The sequence below is a fragment of the Camelus ferus genome, chromosome 5, assembly GCF_009834535.1.
Source record: "Camelus ferus isolate YT-003-E chromosome 5, BCGSAC_Cfer_1.0, whole genome shotgun sequence".
In the NCBI taxonomy this organism is placed as follows: Eukaryota; Metazoa; Chordata; class Mammalia; order Artiodactyla; family Camelidae; genus Camelus; species Camelus ferus.
This window is the reverse complement of record NC_045700.1, coordinates 44,790,641-44,809,954: the sequence shown is the minus strand read 5'-3', so window position 1 is coordinate 44,809,954 and position 19,314 is coordinate 44,790,641. Positions and strand designations below refer to the sequence as shown.

General features: G+C 38.2%; 1 protein-coding gene across 2 annotated transcripts; it reads right to left on the bottom strand.

Moving 5' to 3' along the window:
• Positions 1 to 786: 786 nt before the first annotated feature.
• On the bottom strand, positions 787 to 18,279 carry ERICH2 (glutamate rich 2). 2 transcript variants are annotated; one of them, XM_032479667.1, is made up of 4 exons: positions 18,057 to 18,277; positions 7,701 to 7,758; positions 1,643 to 1,714; positions 787 to 1,007 (listed from the first exon to the last, which is right to left on the bottom strand). In XM_032479667.1, exons 1-4 carry the CDS (start codon positions 18,240 to 18,242, stop codon positions 886 to 888), a joined length of 438 nt encoding a protein of 145 aa, XP_032335558.1. In that variant the 5' UTR covers positions 18,243 to 18,277; the 3' UTR covers positions 787 to 885. The 2 variants fall into 2 exon arrangements, with proteins under 2 accessions (XP_032335558.1, XP_032335559.1); XM_032479668.1 differs by lacking the exon at positions 1,643 to 1,714 and having other exon boundaries at positions 18,057 to 18,279.
• Positions 18,280 to 19,314: the final 1,035 nt, after the last annotated feature.

The window sequence follows — 19,314 nt, the reverse complement described above, 5'->3', positions numbered from 1 at the left end:
AGATACAGAATCAGCAAGATAATGTAGAATAATACGTAAAAGTGTGATAAAGTCCTATAAATGTTTTATGAAAAGTCATAAACATTGTCATGGACTTTCCCTTCATTCATTCACTTGGTCTACACAGCCCATCATGTGCCAGGCCCTTGTCCAGTTGCTAGGGACACAACTGTGAAAATGACAAAGCCCTGCTTCATGGAGGTTACATTTTCTGATAAGAAGGGGGAAGATAAAAAGAACAGATATTTAATAATAAACGTGTTAAGTTTAAAAATAATAAATTAAAATAAAAATAAAATAAAAATTAAAAAAGTTTTAAATGTTGACAAATAAAGTCTAGGCTGTAAAGATGAAAAAAAAAAAAAAAAAGAACAGATAGTTAAATAAGAACTTCTGGTACTGATACATACTATAGAGAACATGAAACAAATGATACAAAAGTGCCTAACATGGTGCATGTGGGAGGGGCTGAGAGGATGGATTTGGGAAACATAATGTGTATATAAATCCAGGCTCTACCAAGCAAGAGGTATATGATACTGGTTAAAATGTTTACACTCTCTGTGCCTCAGTTTTCTCATCTGTCTAATGAAAATAATAGTGCTTACCTCATGTGTTTGTTGGATTCAATAAATTTATGTGTAGAGAACAGCACCTGGCACACAGTGCTGTGTAAGTGTTTCCAATGACTATTTCCCTCTCTGAGTAGCTCACACTGAGCTAAAATCTAAATATTAAGAAGGAGCTCAAGCCAATATGGATAAATTAAAAGAACTCTGTACCAAATAAAGAACAATTAGACTGCAATGCAGCTCTTCTCTTTATATTTCCAAAGTATACGGTAATGAACATACATGAAGGTTAAACTCTAGTAAGCAACTATCATCACCCATCTTCACATTCATCAGAGCTTTCTTCACTTGGCTCCTCACTGCTCTCTCCTTCACTCGCAGCACTACTGTCTTCTTCGCTCTCTTCATCATCTTCCTCAAGATTCTGAGCTTTCTCTGTCACAGAAAGGAAGAGAATTGCTTAAAATGTTGCTTAATATTTCCACCCTGAAAAATCACAATTCTCTTGTTTCCCTCTCCACTATGAAATATATATTTTTGGAATGTGAGAACTGAGCTGAATTTTGCTAACTATATGTAGGGTCAAAGCTGTAGTGCAAAGAAGAACATATTCTTACTGGCACAAAGATGTTTAAAGTAAATTTAAAACATAGGCCTATAAAAATACTTTTTACTATTGTCAACTTAATTCTTACTTAAACAGAGTTAGAGTAAGTGAGATTTAGGGTAATTTAGAGGTTACTGGCTTTGCTTGGGACTGTGGGATAATCCCTTTAGTATCTGGGACAAGAAGCACATTTTGTCCCCTCTGAAGACTCTGTTGGTGCCCCACACCTTGTGCCCGGGGAACCTGCTTTGCTTGGGCAGTTCCACTCCACAGAGAAAAGGGAGTCATCTTGACCATCCACAGGAGGATGAGATGGTTTCACTAAACCATCCAGACAGCCATTTAGCCTTTTCTTAACCACTTCCTGAGGATGTACTTTACCAATCTCTTGGGATAATGGATTTTTAAATAGTAACTACTCATAGTTCTATAAAAAATAAGAAATACCAATCTTTAAATTTACCCATCCGCAACAATTCTTCAATAAGTGACAAAAACTCCTTGGCCTCAGGATTTTCTGGTTCATAGATTAGGACTGAAAATGGACAACAGAATGTGTGTTATTAATGTTCAAAGTGTTTCAGCAAACAGCTCCTCAGAATGAGATTGAAACTGTCAATCAGAGTAAGTGAAAACACAGAGTGAAAACACCAACAATTATACCACGGGTATATCTTAACATGAATAGAGAAAATGCTCTGCTTATCTTAGGCGCTTTGTAAGGGAAATAATCCTCATTATATTTTTCTACCTCCTGTCCAAAGAATGCAGCCTCCATCACTATGAGGCATCCCTCACAGGCCTGGAGCCAAAGCGTTTCTTGACTATAATCATTCCCCAAAGTACAAATCCCAAAAAACATGGAGACTTTGCTAATGATACCCCAGTCATCAACTACTTAACAGCCCTCTCACTGCTTCATCAGACCCATTGTTTTTAGCACTATTTATTTCTATGTGTGATCCTTTAAGTGAATGTGTCATCTTTCTTTTGGACCATATTGATAGATTTTTTTAGGCTTCTTGGCATATTACCAATGTAATATGAGGCCAGAAAGATATACACTTTTTGTTTCAGAGTTTTCTAGACTATTTTATTTAGTTTTTTTAGATCTCACTCTATAGATCTCTCGCTGCCTTCTTCCTATTTGCCTTCAGTATTCATAATCCTGCACCATCCATTTAATGTTGTGACTCCTGCATGATATCTTGATGGCCCCCAGGGGGCACTGAAACATCAAGTGTGCTATTCGCCTGGCTAAGAGAGAACTATGGATGGTTCAACTAGGCCCCATTGGCTCAGAGGATCTCACTCCATATGGCTTTCATCCTGACACCCCAAACCAATGCCTTTATTTCCTAATCCCACTAAGATAACAATTTACCATCAAACTGGGTTAGCATGTGTGCCTGCTTAGAAGCTACTTTCAAGGGTCCTATAGGTATTTACACATCTTTTAAGGCTTCTAATAAAAGTGACTTTTTATACATTTTAACTTGGACTAAAATATGCTTATCATTAGCAGTCTAAATCTTCCTCTGAAGCTAAGCCTCTTTCTAGAGCAGAGTTTCTCCAACTTGCTGCTGGAGATACCGGTTTCTTAAGATGATAACACGTATTTGGGAAACTAGATTAAATGAAGTTATTCGGGTAGAGCTGACAGTAAGGGGCAACTGCAGGATTTTATATAATATGCTCATAACTATTATGAATCTTACAGAGAGGAGAATGTGGTTTCCCCAATTTGTTATTCCCATGGAATCCTTTCTGGCAGGACTCTTACTAAGAAATCTTGGACCAACATTCTTTGGAACATAGCTTATACAATTTTACATTGGAACTGGGATGATTCCATGAGACTGGAGTATGGGCTCAGCTCTCTCATGATTTATTCTCATGGTTTATTTGCTGGCCAATGTCAATTTTCAGAGTGAGGGAAAGGTATCTGCTTTGAAACTTAGCCCAGCAACATCCATCCTAGGCGATAAATAAAAAGTTCTTATTCTCTTACCTTTTTACAAACCCTACAGAGAAGCCCTTAGTATGTGCAGGTAACATTCTGGGAGTTGTTTCCCAACCTGGGCCCATAAACAGAGGCTGGCATGGACCCTGAAGAAAGACTGTCAGATGCAAATCATGGTCCTGCCACTGTCTAGCTGGGTCACCATGGGGAAAGGGATATCTCTGCACCTTACTTCCCTTACCTGTAATAATACCATTGGCCACATCAGGCCGATCTGAATCAATGAGATAATGTAGATAAAGTACTTAGTTCAGTCCTTGGTGCATGGTGAATGCTGAAGAAATGCTGATGATTAGTTTTCCCAGAATGGCTCTGGGCGCAGAGAAAGGCTTGGTTCATTCCTAAGCATGCAGTGGATGAGTGGATGCTTTCTTCCAGCCGAACGGCTGGGACAGGGACCTGGGAGCATGGGGCGGGGGTGGTGTTCTGCTGCCCATGGGGCCTTTAAGGGCCTCAGACTGGAGGCTACTCCAGGGTGGGCAGAACACTGGTCTTGTTCACTGTTGCAGCCCTTAGAGAGTAACTGACACAGAGCTGGAGCCCTCAAAACATCAAAAAAATGGAATAAGTGAATATAGACAACTAAATGGGAAGCAGTCCTTCTATGCCTAGACGAAATTAGCCTCTAGGTTATTAAGAAAGGGTGACTTATTTTACTCAAAAAGAAATAGAAAACTTTCTAGGAACTATCTTTTCTGAAGATACATCTGTATTTGTGTTAGGCCCATAATGATGAGAACCATTGTGGTTTTCAGGCCATTATTCTTAAACATTTACAATTATTATAATTGATGAAGTAGGTCTTCTAGGCCTAAATGTTATTTTTGTAGAATCTCAGGCTGCCTGTGAGCAGAAGTGTTGGCACCCTGCGATGACTGAGCCGCATGTGAAGAGACTAAGAAATGGGAAGACTGGTATGAAATCTCACAGTGGATTATGAGATAAACTAAGAAAAGTACTTGAGACTCTTGACTTTCAGTCCCATTTAAAAAATCACTTTTCCAAGCCTTCACTAAAAAAATTTTTTTAGAAGGCAGGATAAAAAGAAAACATACTAGGAATCAGAGGCTTTATTCAAGAAGATCAATTGGTAAAACATTTCTGAAGGGACAAGGATGCATTATTTCATATAAATTAATTGCCTTAGATACAAATAAAAATACATTAGTCAACTTACAGGAGCACTTTCAACCTGATTGATCCACAAACACATCTCTTTTCCAAATCTATGCCTGCTTGACCAGAAACATAAGCTTATTAATTGAATGAAGAAATGGAAATACAGTAAGAAGTCAAAGGCTTTTAAACCAGTCCTGGGATCTAATGTTAGCTTTACAACTGGGTAGCTGTGTGACTTTGGGTGAATTAGCTCTCCTTGTTAGCCTCAGTTTCCTCATCTATAAAATAGGGTTAATCAAATCTGCCTCAAGGAATTGATGTAAGAATTAAACAATGTATTCCCGAAAGTTCCCATAGTAGGTGCTCAAAACATAGTTATAAATATGTAAATACATAATCTATGTTTACATGCATAAATTTATAAATACATAAAAATATACATGTAGAGGAAGGAGGAGTGTTCTGTAGAAGCGCTAGAAGATGGAAAAAAGAGACAAAAGAGTATCTATGCTGTAAGAATTTACATATAATATTTTGGGCTCCATACTAGATGCAAAAAATTCATTTTGTCCATTGCTCTGAACTGAAAAAGGAACTTTGGCCAGCCCTCAGCCAAGAGTTCCTACTGGCATCAAAGAACTAGCAATTCCTTTTCCCTGAGACAGAGTCTGTCTCCAACTCTCTGTCTTCCTTGAACATGCCTGGCATTGCCAGACCTGGGCCTCCCTAATTTCACATCCTTGGCTGGCAATCTGCATCAGGGGTAGCCAATCATACTATGCACACCCCTGCTCACTACCCCCATCTCTGAGCCTTTTTGTTCACTCTTCCCATCAGCCTCTTCTTCCTCTTGGGAGCAGCTCTTTCCCGCCTGGCTCCCTGGATCATGGTGCCTGTCTTAGCTTCCTTTCCAAGAGTCTAATCCTTAGTTTTAGAGACACCACTATTTACCGGACAGAAAAGAATGATCAGTAAGAGTGCAAACCACGCCAAACCATGTCTGATGTCAACCGCAAAAGGGTTTAGAGCATGTGTGCTCTGATTTCTGCCTTCTCTCCAGCCCCTGGCATAATGTCTGTTATAGAGTTAGTGCTCAACATGGATTTCCTGAAAGGAAGAAAGGAAGGAAGTTTTTAAAGGAACAGAACCCTGTTAAGATAGATCAGTTTGAACTTTTTCATCCTACTGGCCTGACACTTAATTCACATGCACTGGTTCAAGTCAGGTCAATAAGCATTTTATTGAGCACCTGGTGTTTATGGAGGGCTAATGGCCAAAACTGGCAGACAGAGGTGGTGCTATCAATGTCTGTATTTTGTAAGCTTGAGCCAGAGGCTTTCTAAAATGACAGATGAATATGGGAATATAATATATTAATTTCCCCATAATTAGGCTTGACCAGAAACTCAAGAGATTTGGGAGCCAGAGCTACAGAATCACTCACTTCTCCACCAGCCACTACAGAGAAAAAAAAGCTGTTGTGAGAAAGGAGGCTTGGTTTCCAGTTCTGGTTGTGTCTTGCTCCCTTAGTGGGGCTGAGCAAGCCGCTCAACCCCTCTCTGCTTCCTTTTCATTATTTATAAAAAGAGAGCATTGGAGATGATTCTCTAAGGGTTCCCTCTGATTGGAAATTCTATGTTTCTGGGCTACCCAAAATAGTTTTGATCAAAATATTTTACTCAATGGTTCTAAAGGATCAGAAGTGCTGGAAAGGATTAAACAAGGCAAGTTATTTTGGATATAAAATCGGTAGTGTTAGAGCATTCAAGAAATCCATTTTAAAAATCAGCCAGTGATTTAAGAGGTCCTGTATCCACAGTGGGGACTTTGTGAGGCAAGTGAGGGTTAGACCTTCATGTCCCTATGCCACAATTTCACTGAAGGATTTTAACCATAAGACTTAATTCTACAAAAGTTAGTATTTTAAGTTCTATTATCAACAAAGTTTAATTGTAGAGTTGCCATTTTCTCCTTTAAAATAACGAAGACTAATGAGTTAAGAGAAAAAGATGGTAAAATAGTTGAAAGGATTATGGATTTTGACAGAGAGCTGGAATCTTTCAAAATCATTAAATAGACTTTCTAAAATTGGAAAATACAATCCTTGAAATTAAGATTTCACTGGGTGGTTTTAACAGTAGATTGGACACAGAGAAAGACAGAATGAACTAATTCAAAAATAGGTCAGTAGAAAATGCCCAAACTGAAGCACAGAAATAAAAAGAGATGGAAAAAACAGAGCTGAGTATAAGATACATGTGGGGCACCATGAAAAAAGTCTAATTTCTGTGTAATTGGAGACCCAGGAAGAGAAGAGAGACAGAGAATGGGGCAGAAGTGATCTTTGAAAAGGTAATGGCCAAGAAATCTTCAATGTTGATGAAAACATCAACCCACGGAGTTAAGAAACTTAGCAAATTGCCCAAACCTCTCTTTGCTTAAATACAAAGAAAACCACAACTATTTTGAACACCAAATCAAACTACAAGAACCCAAGGATAGAAAAGTTAAATACTTCATCTCATTCCTCTACTCAAGTGTCCAGTGGTTTGTCTCCTCCCTTAGAGAAAAGGCCACCACCCTCAAACTGCTGAAAAAGTGCCATGCAACGTGCACAACCCCTGACCTTAACCTCTCCGACCTCACCTCCTATCACACTTCCCCTGGCTTAGTCTGCTCCGGGCACTCTGGCTTCCTTGCTGTTCCTGGCCAGGCACACTCGTGTCTCAGCACGTCTGCTATTAGTCCTGCCTGGAATGCACTTCCTCCAGATGACATGACTCATTCCCTCAGCTTCTCCAAGCATTTTCTCGGGTCTTCCAGGGAGGCCTTCCTGGACCATCCTATTTAAAACTGTTTTGCCTCCTCCTAGAACTTTCTATTTCTTTTTCCTCGCTTATTTTCCTCCATAGCACCCATCATTTATGATACCCTAGTTATATATGTTTATTATCTGTCTCACGCTAAATATAAATGTGGAATTGTTATCTGTCTTATTGACTGCTGTGTCTTCAGTGTTAGAACAGTGCCTGCACATGTAGATACTCAAATACTTGTGAAATAACTGTATGTTATGTAAGGTTTACTGCACTATATGATACCTCTCTGAAACTAAAGGCATAACGTTACTAACCCATTATTATGAAGGTAAAGATTTTGACTTATTTTCTAATAGTGTAATTAGTTGCTGTTAGGTTATTCCACTCAAAGTTACTCTAGAAGTCTCATTAATCTGTATACCAATTTTTACTATCAAGGAATCACTGAGACACTATCAGGGAATTCACTAGATGTATGATAATCAAACTATTTTACAGATGATGCAATGTATTTTGAAACAAAGAGAAGATCAGAAAATGGAAAAGTATTTTGAACTTACTCATCTGACATAATTTTTTTGCCAAATGGTAGTCTTGGCCCATTTCTGCTCTCAGGAACTGGAAAACAGGAAGAAATGCTTCAGGTATGTAGTTTCACAAAGATAAATGTCCATTATAAACTCCCTAGAAAATATTCCATTAATGATTAACTATTTTGCTTTTAACATTTACATATGTTTTTCCACGAGTGAGTCTGTAATCAATTAGTTAATGAAGAATATTAAGGACTTCTAAAGGCAGGGCAACCCAGAATAAGTATGATTCCTCTGCTTTGCTGTGGCCACACTGTGTATGTGCTACTGAACAATTTGGGAAGACACAGGTTGATTCCACTGGCAGAGGCAGGGAAGACATTAAACACTTTAACATCCCTTTGGTTCAGATACAGCTTTTATTTGCAAACTTAGTCCATAATTACACAACAACACTTAAGAAAAAATGTAGATTGACAATTACATATATTCAGTATTTTCCAGTATTGCTCTTGTACTATATAGTTTTGCTTTTTACTATTTTTATTACATTTTCTGTTACAAAGTAATATATACTTTCATATGTAGGAAATTTAAATGCTAAACTGCTCGCAATTAAAAAGCATCTATATTTCTACCATCTAGAGATGTTTACTTTTAACGTCTCCATGTATATTGCTTAATATTTTTTCTGTAAATGAACACATACATTTACAAAAGCGAGGATTATTCAGTAGCTTTTAAAAAATATACCACATACCATAATCATTTTCTCCCCATGGAATTAATATTCTTATGTATTTTTACTTACTTAGGCTCTACAATTTACTAAACTATTTTAGACTGTTTCCATTAAAAAATAACCCTTTACTTGGATGATTGTCCCTACTTGTGTGTGACATATTCTGAACCACATGCACAGTACACTAGGTTTACTATGTAAGAGATAGGGACATGTAATAATGTGAAAGAGTCTTGGTATTGATCTACATATGAGTATTAAGAAACTGAAGTTGGAAAAAGAATCACTAGAATGAGCAGATGGAACACTCACTGGCCCTCACACAAGGCTGAGAAGAGCTCATGTTCTCCCCAGCCAAAGTGGAAGGTCCTCTTAATACACAGAACACTGGGAAGAGTTCTCATAAGGGTATGAGTTAGTGTCCCTACACTATAAAGGTTGCCCTGGATCCTTCCAGCAAAGTTTAAAAGCAAGACTCAAATAGAAAAGCCTATTTCCAAGTAATGCAACTGTCCCAGACCAAAGTTCAACAAAATGAAAAGAAAAACAAAAGTTTGTATCCAAGAATATAAAATTTATAATATCTAGGATTTGGTAAAAAAAAAAAAAAAAAAAGTTACCAGGCAGGCAAAGATGCAGGAGAAAACATAATCAGTAGAAATTGATCTAGAATTGAGAAAGATGATAGCATAACAGACAAACATGTTAAAATAGCTATTATAAATCCATGCCGAGAGACGGAGAAGATGGCGGAGTAGAAGGACGCTCGCAGGTCACCCTCTCCCACAAATACACCAAGACCCACAACTACAGACCCACTCAGCCAACCAGAGCACCTGCGGAACTCCGACAGAACATCGCCCTCTTCAAAAGATAAAGACGCCAAAAATCTGGTAGGAGAAAAGGAAAAAAGAAAGAACAAAAGGCAAAGCAGCGCGGGACGGGTCCCGCGGGGAGGGAGCGGCAAAGGAGGACTGGCGCTCGCTCGCCGGGTCTCCCCTCTCCAACTGAGAGGCCAGCGGGACGGAGGGGGAGCCTCCGAGGCTCGGATCTGTACAGAGCAGCCCTTGACTAACAGAACTAAGTTAAACGGGTACAGAGCGTCCCCCCCGACACCCAGCCTGAGACGCCGGCCGGCAGCGGCGGGCAGGGCCAGGCTGCACAAGCCGGGCGGAGGACGGAAGTGGCTGCACGGAGGCGGCCCCGGGGGAACGCAAGGGGCTGCGCGCCCTGGCTGTGGGTGCACAGGGCAGAACAACCTGGGCCCTCCATAAAGCAGCAAGGTTGATGTGCTCTCGGGGGAAGGGTGCACACCCCCATCTCTGAAAACCCGCGGAAAGTTTTCGGGGGAAGAGAGGCGGGGCTCAGGCACAGCCGCCGTATCCTCCGCGCTTAGCACTCAGGAGGGGGCGGGCGCGAAACCTGCATTCGCACGGAAGGGCTTAGCAGCCTCAAAGGCCAGACTGAGACTGGCCTGCAGCCCTGGGGCAGATAGGATCCTTCCATCCTGGTCCCTCAGAGAACTTGCTCCACAAAGACAAACAAGGAGCTGGATTTTGGCTCGGAGCAGGGACAGGGCTGTCCCTCGGTCTTCCCCGAGCCCACCCGCGGAGCGCCGACCAGGGCGGAGCGCGCAGCCGCACAGAGAGCGGAACTACCGGCGGTGCAGGTAGAGGGAGAGCGGCCCCCGCCTTTCGGGCAGGAACACAGCCCCTGACCGAGGCGCTGGGAGGGGGCACGACCCGCCCTCCTACCTGGCCAGTCTGCAACATCTGACTGCGGCATCTGGAGGGGCAGCGACCCGCCCGCCCACAGCAGAGAGCTGCACCTGACCCAGTGTTAGGAGGAGGGCGATCTGTTTGCCCGACAGGTGCTGGGAGCAGCACAGAAGAGGGTGCCAACGGAGGGCCTCTGAAAACAGCAAGCTGAGCTTCCAAAACAGGACGAAGACAGAAAGACTTCACATTAAAAGCACACAGACTCCAGGAGAACACCGACAAACCGCCCCCCCCTTTTTTATTTAAATCTGTTTTTACCTGTTCTATTTTCTATCACTCTCTTAATCTTTACTTCTTAATTCATTTCTATTTCTCTTGGGTTTTGATGTCCTGCTATTGATTAGACACAGGTTTCAAATACATCTATTCATCCCCCCCCCTTTTTTTGTAAAGGTTTTAAAAGGACGTCTCAACCCGATTAATACTCTGCTTCAACTCACTCTTCTATTATTTATTATACACTGTTTTCAAACCCTCTTTCTCCCTTCTTTTAAAATTCTTTCTCTCTCTCTTATTTTTTTTTTTCTTTTTTTCCTAAGTTCTATTCCTAAATAGGCATCAGATAGATAAAATCCTTAAGGACCAAAATAAACAACTGATACTCCATAAACCACCGTGACAAAGAGCTATGAGCAAGATGAAGAAGCAGAAAAACCTTTCCCAATTAAAAGAACAAGAGAAATCCCCTGAAAGAAAGATCAACGAAATAGACATCGATAGCCTACTAGATCAAGATTTCAAAAAAGGAGTGATCGAATTGCTGAAGGAATTAAAAGAGATAGTGTTTAGAGATATAAAATATGTCAAAAATGAAATTGAAGCTATAAAGAAGAGCCAAGTAGAATGGGTAAACTCATTGACAGAGATGAGGAATGATCTAATAGCTGTGCAAAGCTGACTAGATAATGCAGAGGAACGAATTAGTGATCTAGAAGACAGGGCAATAGAAAGCACCCATTCAGAAGAACTACAAGAGAAGCAAATAAAAAATAATGAAAATAGCATGAGGGACCTATGGGATAATATAAAGCGTCCCAATCTTCGCATAATAGGGGTCCCAGAAGGAGAAGAAAGATCAAAGGGGATCGAAAAGGTTTTTGAAGAAATCATGACTGAAAACTTCCCAAACTTAAAGAAGGAATCAGATATCCAAGTACAGGAAGCTCAGAGGGTCCCAAACAGGAAGAACCCAAATAGACCCACACCAAGACATATCATAATCAAGATGGCCAGAGTCAAGGATAAAGAAATGATTCTAAAGGCAGCAAGAGAAAAGCAAAGAGTAAGTTACAAGGGAACCCCCATAAGGCTCTCAGCTGATTTCTCTACACAAACACTACAGACCAGAAGGGAGTGGCAAGATATATTCAAAGCCCTGAATGAAAAAAAGATGCAGCCTAGGATCCTTTATCCAGCAAGGCTATCCTTGAGGATAGAAGGAGAAATAAAGAGTTTCACAGACAAAAAAAAGCTGCAGGAGTTTAGCAACACTAAACCCATGCTAAAAGAAATATTGAAAGGGCTATTCTAAATAGAAAAGCAGCAGGATGCTACAGAAATGAGAAACACACAACTGGAAAGGTGATAACTCATGAACTACAAATAAAGTAAACATGAAATTATAAAAGAAGACATACAAATCACTGAAAGTGGGAGAGGGAGGCAGGGAAATATAGAATATTTTTTTCTTTCTTTTTAAAATTTTTTTAACAGTAGGATGGGTTTGAGATCATGTTACTATCAGTTTAATAGAAACAGTTATAGTAATGGGTTGACAGATTTACAAAAAAGGGTAACCACAAGCCAAAAATTTACAAAGGAGTCACAAAAATTAAATAAAATCCATGATAATACAAAGGAAAATTATCAAATCACAAAAGGAAGAAGAGAGGAACAAAGAGGATATACCAATTCAACCGCAAAGATAAGTTCAAAATGGCAATAAACACACATCTATCATTAATTACTGTAAATGTTAATGGACTAAATGCTCCAGTCAAAAGACACAGAGTGGCAGACTGGATAATAAAGCAAGAACCTTCAATATGCTGCATACAAGAGACCCACTTTAGGGAGAAGGACACATATAGATTGAGAGTGAAAGGATGGAAAAGGATATTCCATGCAAATGGAAAAGCCAAAAAAGCAGGTGTTGCAGTACTGATTTCAGACAAAATAGACTTTAAAACAAAGGCCATAAAGAAAGATAAAGAAGGACATTTTATAATGATTAAAGGAGTGATACGAGATGAGGATATTACACTCGTTAATATATATGCACCCAATATAGGAGCACCTAAGTACATACAAGAATTACTAACAGAGATAAAGGGGGATATTGATGGGAATACAATCATAGTTGGAGATTTTAACACTGCATTAACATCACTAGACAGATCTTCCAGACAGAAAATAAACAAGGCAACAGAGAAATTAAATACTACAATAGAAAAACTAGATTTGGTGGATATTTTCAGAGCATTACACCCCCCAAAAATAGGATATACATTCTTTTCAAGTGCACATGGAACATTTTCCAGGATCGATCATGTACTTGGGCACAAAAGAAACCTCAACAATTTTAAGAAGATAGAAATTATCTCAAGCATCTTTACTGACCACAATGCCATGAAACTGGAAATCAACAACAGAGAAACAAAGGAGAAAAAAAGGAAAGCATGGAGATTAATCAGTATGTTATTGAAAAAACAATGGATCAATGAGGAAATCAAAGCTGAAATTAAAAAATACCTTGAGACAAATGAGAATGAAAGCACAACCACTCAAAACCTATGGGACACAGCAAAGGCAGTGCTAAGAAGGAAGTTTATAGCAATACAGGCCTTCCTCAAAAAAGAAGAACAATCTCAAATTAACAATTTAACCCACCACCTGAATGAATTAGAAAAAGAAGAACAAAAAGCCCCAAAAAGCAGCAGAAGGAAGGAAATAATAAAGATCAGAGAGGAATTAAAAACAATAGAGATTAACAAGACCATAGAAAAAATCAACCAAACCAAAAGCTGGTTTTTTGAAAAAGTAAATAAAATCGACAAACTTCTGGCCAAACTCACAAAGAAGAAAAAAAAGAGAGCACAAACTAGCAAAATAAGAAAGGAAAATGGAGAAATTACAACAAACAAAATAGAAATACAGAATATCATATGAGTATATTATGAAAAACTATATGGAACCAAACTGGATAACCTAGAGGAGATGGACAAGTTTCTGGAAACATACTGTCCACCAAAACTGAATCAAGAAGAATCTGAACACTTGAACAATCCGATCACTAGAAAGGAAATAGAAATAGCAATTAAAAACCTCCCTACAAATAAAAGTCCAGGACCGGACGGCTTCACCGGGGAATTCTACCAAACATACAAAGAAGAACTCATACCAGTCCTTCTCAAACTCTTCCAGACGATCGAAAAGGAGGGAATACTCCCAAACTCATTCTATGAAGCCACCATCACCCTGATACCAAAACCAGGCAAAGACACTACAAAAAAAGAGAATTATAGGCCAATATCACTGATGAACATAGACGCCAAAATCCTCACCAAAATTTTAGCAAATAGAATCCAACAACACATAAAAAAGATTATACATCATGACCAAGTGGGGTTCATCCCAGGGACACAAGGCTGGTTCAACATACGCAAATCAATCAGTGTAATACATCACATCAACAAGAGAAAGGACAAAAACCACATGATCATCTCAATCGATGCAGAAAAAGCATTTGATAAAATTCAACACCCATTTATGATAAAAACTCTCAGCCAAAGTGGGTATAGAGGGAACATATCTCAACATAATAAAAGCTATATATGACAAACCTACAGCCAGCATAGTACTCAACGGTGAAAAACTCAAAAGCTTCCCACTAAAATGTGGGACAAGACAAGGATGCCCACTATCACCACTCCTATTCAACATAGTCCTGGAAGTCCTAGCCACAGCAGTCAGGCAAGAGAAAGAAATAAAAGGGATCCAAATTGGAAAAGAAGAGGTAAAAGTGTCATTATATGCTGATGACATGTTACTATATATAGAAAACCCTAAAAGGTCCACACAAAAGCTACTAGAGCTGATTGAAGAATTCAGCAAGGTAGCAGGTTACAAAATTAACGTTCAAAAATCAGTTGCATTTCTTTACACTAACGATAAATCAACAGAAGAAGAAAGTAAAGAAACAATCCCCTTTAAAATAGCACCCAAAGTAATAAAATATCTGGGAATAAATCTAACCAAGGAGGTGAAAGAATTATACACAGAAAACTATAAACCATTGACTGAAGGAAATTAAAGAAGACTTTAAAAAATGGAAAGATATTCCATGCTCTTGGATTGGAAGAATCAATATTGTTAAAATGGTCACACTGCCCAAGGCAATCTACAGATTTAATGCAATCCCTATCCAATTACCCAGGACATATTTCACAGAACTAGAAAAAATCATAATAAAATTCATATGGAACCATCAAAGACCTAGAATTGCCAAAGCATTACTGAAGAGAAAGAAAAAGGCTGGAGGAATAACCCTCGCAGACTTCAGACAATACTATAGAGCTACAGTCATCAAGACAGCATGGTATTGGTACCAAAACAGACATATAGACCAATGGAACAGAATAGAGAGCCCAGAAATGAACCCACAAACTTTTGGTCAACTCATCTTTGACAAAGGAGGCAAGAATATACAATGGAATAAAGACAGTCTCTTCAGCAAATGATGTTGGGAAAACTGGACAGCAGCATGTAAATCAATGAAACTAGAACACTCCTTACACCATACACAAAAATCAACTCAAAATGGATCAAAGACTTAAACATAAGACAAGATACAATAAACCTCCTAGAAGAAAATATAGGCAAAACATTATCTGACATAAATCCCAAAAATGTTCTCCTAGGACAGTCTATCCAAGCAATAGAAATAAAAGCAAGAATAAACAAATGTGACCTAATTAAACTTACAAGCTTCTGCACAGCAAAGGAAACCAGAAGTAAAACAAAAAGACAACCTACAGAATGGGAGAAAATTTTTGCAAATGAAACCAACAAAGGCTTGATCTCCAGAATATGTAAGCAGCTCATACGACTTACTAAGAAAGAAACAAACAACCCAATCCAAAAATGGGCAGAAGACCTAAACAAGCAATTCTCCAAGGAAGAAATACAAATGATCAATAGGCACATGAAAAAATGCTCAGTATCACTAATTATCAGAGAAATGCAAATCAAAACTACAATGAGGTATCACTTCACACCAGTCAGAATGGCCGTCATTCAAAAGTCCACAAATGACAAATGCTGGAGAGGCTGTGGAGAAAGGGGAACCTTCCTACACTACTGGTGGGAATGCAGTTTGGTGCAGCCACTATGGAAAACAGTGTGGAGATTCCTCAAAAGACTAGGAATAGACTTACCATATGACCCAGGAATCCCACTCCTGGGCTTGTATCCAGAAGGAAATCTACTTCAGGATGACACCTGCACCCCAATGTTCATAGCAGCACTATTTACAATAGCCAAAACATGGAAACAGCCTAAATGTCCATCAACAGGTGACTGGATAAAGAAGAGGTGGTATATTTATACAATGGAATACTACTCAGCCATAAAAACCGACAACATAATGCCATTTGCAGCAACATGGATGCTCCTGGAGAATGTCATTCTAAGTGAAGTAAGCCAGAAAGAGAAAGAAAAATACCATATGAGATGGCTCATATGTGGAATCTAAAAAACAAAAACAAAAACAAACAAACAAAAACAAAGCGTAAATAAAGGACAGAAATAGACTCACAGACAGAGAATACAGACTTGTGGTTACCAGGGGGGTGGAGGGTGGGAAGGGATAGACTGGGATTTCAAAAGTGTAGAATAGACTACACTGTATAGCACAGGGAAATAAACACAAAATGTTATGATAACTCACAGAGAAAAAAATGTGACAATGAGTGTGTATATGTCCATGAATAACTGAAAAATTGTGCTAAACATTGGAATTTGACACAACATTGTAAAATGATTATAAATCAATAAAAAAATGTTAAAAAAAAATCCATGCCATATGCTCAAATGTAGAGAAAATACAAACATGGTAAGAAGAGAAATGATAGTTACAAAAATATTTAAAGAAAACTTCTAGAGATGATAAACAGGATATCTTAAATGAATATATATATAGAGAGAGAGAGAGAAAGAAAGAGAGGGAGAGACAGGTGGGTAGGGAGGCAGAGGGAGGGAAGAACAGAGATAGACTTAATAGCAGATTATAACAGCAGAGAAAATATGAACTTGAATACATAGCATTAGAAATTTCTAAAATAAAATACATAGAAAAAACAGGAAAAAAGAGGAACATCAGTGACCTTTGGGACAATACTGGGTGGTCTAACATTGCATAACTATAGTCCAGCTGAAGAGAGGGTGGGTATAGGTTAGAAAAAAAATATCTGAAGACTTAATAACCAAACATTTTCCAAATCTGGTGATAACTACAAACTCATAGATCTGAGAATCTCAATGAATAGAAGAAATGTGCCACATCAAAGTACATCATAATCAAATTGCCAAAAATAATGATACAGATGAAAAAAATGTGACAGATGGTAAAAAAAAGACACATACATGTAAATAAAGATAAGAATAACAGCAGACATTTTGTCTGAAACTAAGCAAAAATAATAGACAACGGAGCAACATTTCCAAGTACTGAAAAAAAAAAATCTGGCCCCCTATAACCTCCAGCTAATGAGTCCTTTAAAACTGAAAATGAAATTAAGACTTTTTTTCAGATAAACAAAAGTGGAGAGAATTCATTTCCAGCAGAACTACATTATGAGAAATAGTAAAGAAAGTTTTTCTGGTAAAAGGAAAACAGTACCAGGTGGAAATTTGAATCTATACAAGCTATGAATAAAAACTAGAAATGTCTTTCAAAAAATTAATTTTTAAATTTTAATTTAAATTTTCCAATAAAAAAACTTTTTAAAAGATAATTGACCATCTTAAAACAAAAAGAACAATGTATTGTGGGGTTTATAGCAAATGTACAAGTAAAATATATGACAACAATAATACAAAGGATGAGAAGGGGGAAATGTAAATGTACTATTATGAAGTTCTTTATCATAATACACATGAAGTTGTGTAACATCAAAGGCAGACTGTGATATCACAACAAGCGAGGTGAAACTATTTTCTCCATAGAATTATCAGTAAATGTTTATGTACAATTTTGGAGTGACATTCCAGGCTTCAGTGCTTTTGCCAATGCTGTTTCCTATGCTAGGAATGCCTTCTCAATTTGTTCCCACACGTCCCTCTTCCTTTATGTTTCTAAAGCTCCATTCATGTCATTTCCTCTAAAAATCCTTCCTGTACCCCATTTCTCCTGCTTCTTTTCTCAATTAATCACTAAATCCTCCCTGTTCCCAGAGAACTTTACAAACACCTCTACTAGCACATATTCTATTAAAAATTGCATTATATAAATATGTGCCTGTTAGTTCTCAAGGGTAAGGGCACACTTTTCTTATTTATTTCTAAATATCCCCGGTAACTGGCATGTGCCCAATAAGTAGAAAGTTTTTCTTAAAGCAGTCTTTGAAGAATTTTATGACCAGACTTCCCTTGTTCTTGTTTTTGCCCTTACCAGAATACTGTAAGTCAGTTCCAGAAACTTCTCTCACCTCTACCCTGGTTAAAGTAAGAGAAATGAGTAGCCATGTAAGCATCTGTATGTGGGCAAGGGTCTTTTTACTATTTTTCAATCTTTAAGGCTATACATTATTTAGCTATTTTAGTATTTTTAAGTTTCTTAAGTTATAACGTACAAGTAAAACTTACTTCTGTCATTAACTCTAACGGGGCATGAGTATCCTTATTAGTGTTCCCGTCTTCCTCATTATCTTCATCAACGGTATCATCTTCATCATCATCGTCTGTTGATTCAGACAACTGGATATCATCAATCTCCTGAGGGCAATATCCATTCTTTTCCTTCCGCTCTGCAATGATTACATCTTTGTTCATTTCACCTAAAGCTGAATATATGTAATTTAATCACTAAATATTGAAAAATATTCAAACATTAAAAATGGTTACTCCTAAATTATAATGTAGCTAGTGTACATGTTTACTATATGTCTTCCTGATCTGGAGGGTTTTGTTTTTTTTTTCATGACTAAACAGCACTGCAGTAAACATACCTGACTTCCATTTCCAAAAAAAGGTATTAAACCTGCTAAGTCAAAGAGGAAAAAGCCAGACAATAACACTGAGTGGATGTTAGTGTTAATTGTTTGGTGCTTGAAATGGTAATTAATGGAGAACAGTTTTGTTTGAAAAGAATATAATACTTTCAAGAAAAAAGAAATCAATGCTATTCTATCCACAGAAATTAATTTCTTAAATTGCCCTAATAAGAATGTAAATAAAGAAATAAAGAGCTTACAAAGTAGAAGTAAGACTGGAGAGGTTGAAAAGTGAATAATTATTAGGCATGTATGTCACTCCTTTGATCCTTGAAAATAAAGTTTTCTCCCTTTCTCTACACACACACACACACACAGAATAGGAAAAGATACATGTGAAATGTTCTAGATACAACCAGATGTTACATAACATTATTGATAATTTTTATTAATGTCAAGTCACAGTACCTATGACCAAACATATATGACTGAAAAATAAAAAATAAGCACTACTGATTACTCATTCAGTGCCCAGGAACACAAAAATAAACCATCGCTGACCTCAGGGCACTCGCTCACATTCTAACTGTGGAATCAGAAACAATGGATAATGGTAACACTGTATGGGAGTACATACAAGTGATACAGACTTGTATCAAAGGAGAGACCCATCCTGGCCTGAGAGGACCAGTTTTCCCAAGGAGAGGGGACAGCATGAACCAGGGCAGAGAGAATGTGTGTGGAGCAACACTTTGATACTGCTTACGGGTCAAATTTGAGGCTGAAATGGTGACCAATGTGACCAGATGAGCAGGCAGGGGCAAGCTAATAATGGAGTCTTGTGGCCCAGCAGCCTTGGAGTCAGAACTTATCCTAAGAATGAAGGGGCTAGTCATGAAAGATTTAAGTAG

Excerpts from the sequence above, each read along its gene's own strand:
- ERICH2 (XM_032479667.1), bottom strand. The coding sequence starts at position 18,242 with ATGAACAAAGATGTAATCATTGCAGAGCGGAAGGAAAAGAATGGATAT. Across the intron at positions 1,715-7,700 it reads AAAAAAATTATGTCAGATGA|TCCTAATCTATGAACCAGAA; the intron begins GTAAGTTCAAAA and ends GTCCATTTTCAG. Across the intron at positions 1,008-1,642 it reads TGAAGAATTGTTGCGGATGG|AGAAAGCTCAGAATCTTGAG; the intron begins GTAAATTTAAAG and ends TTTCTGTGACAG.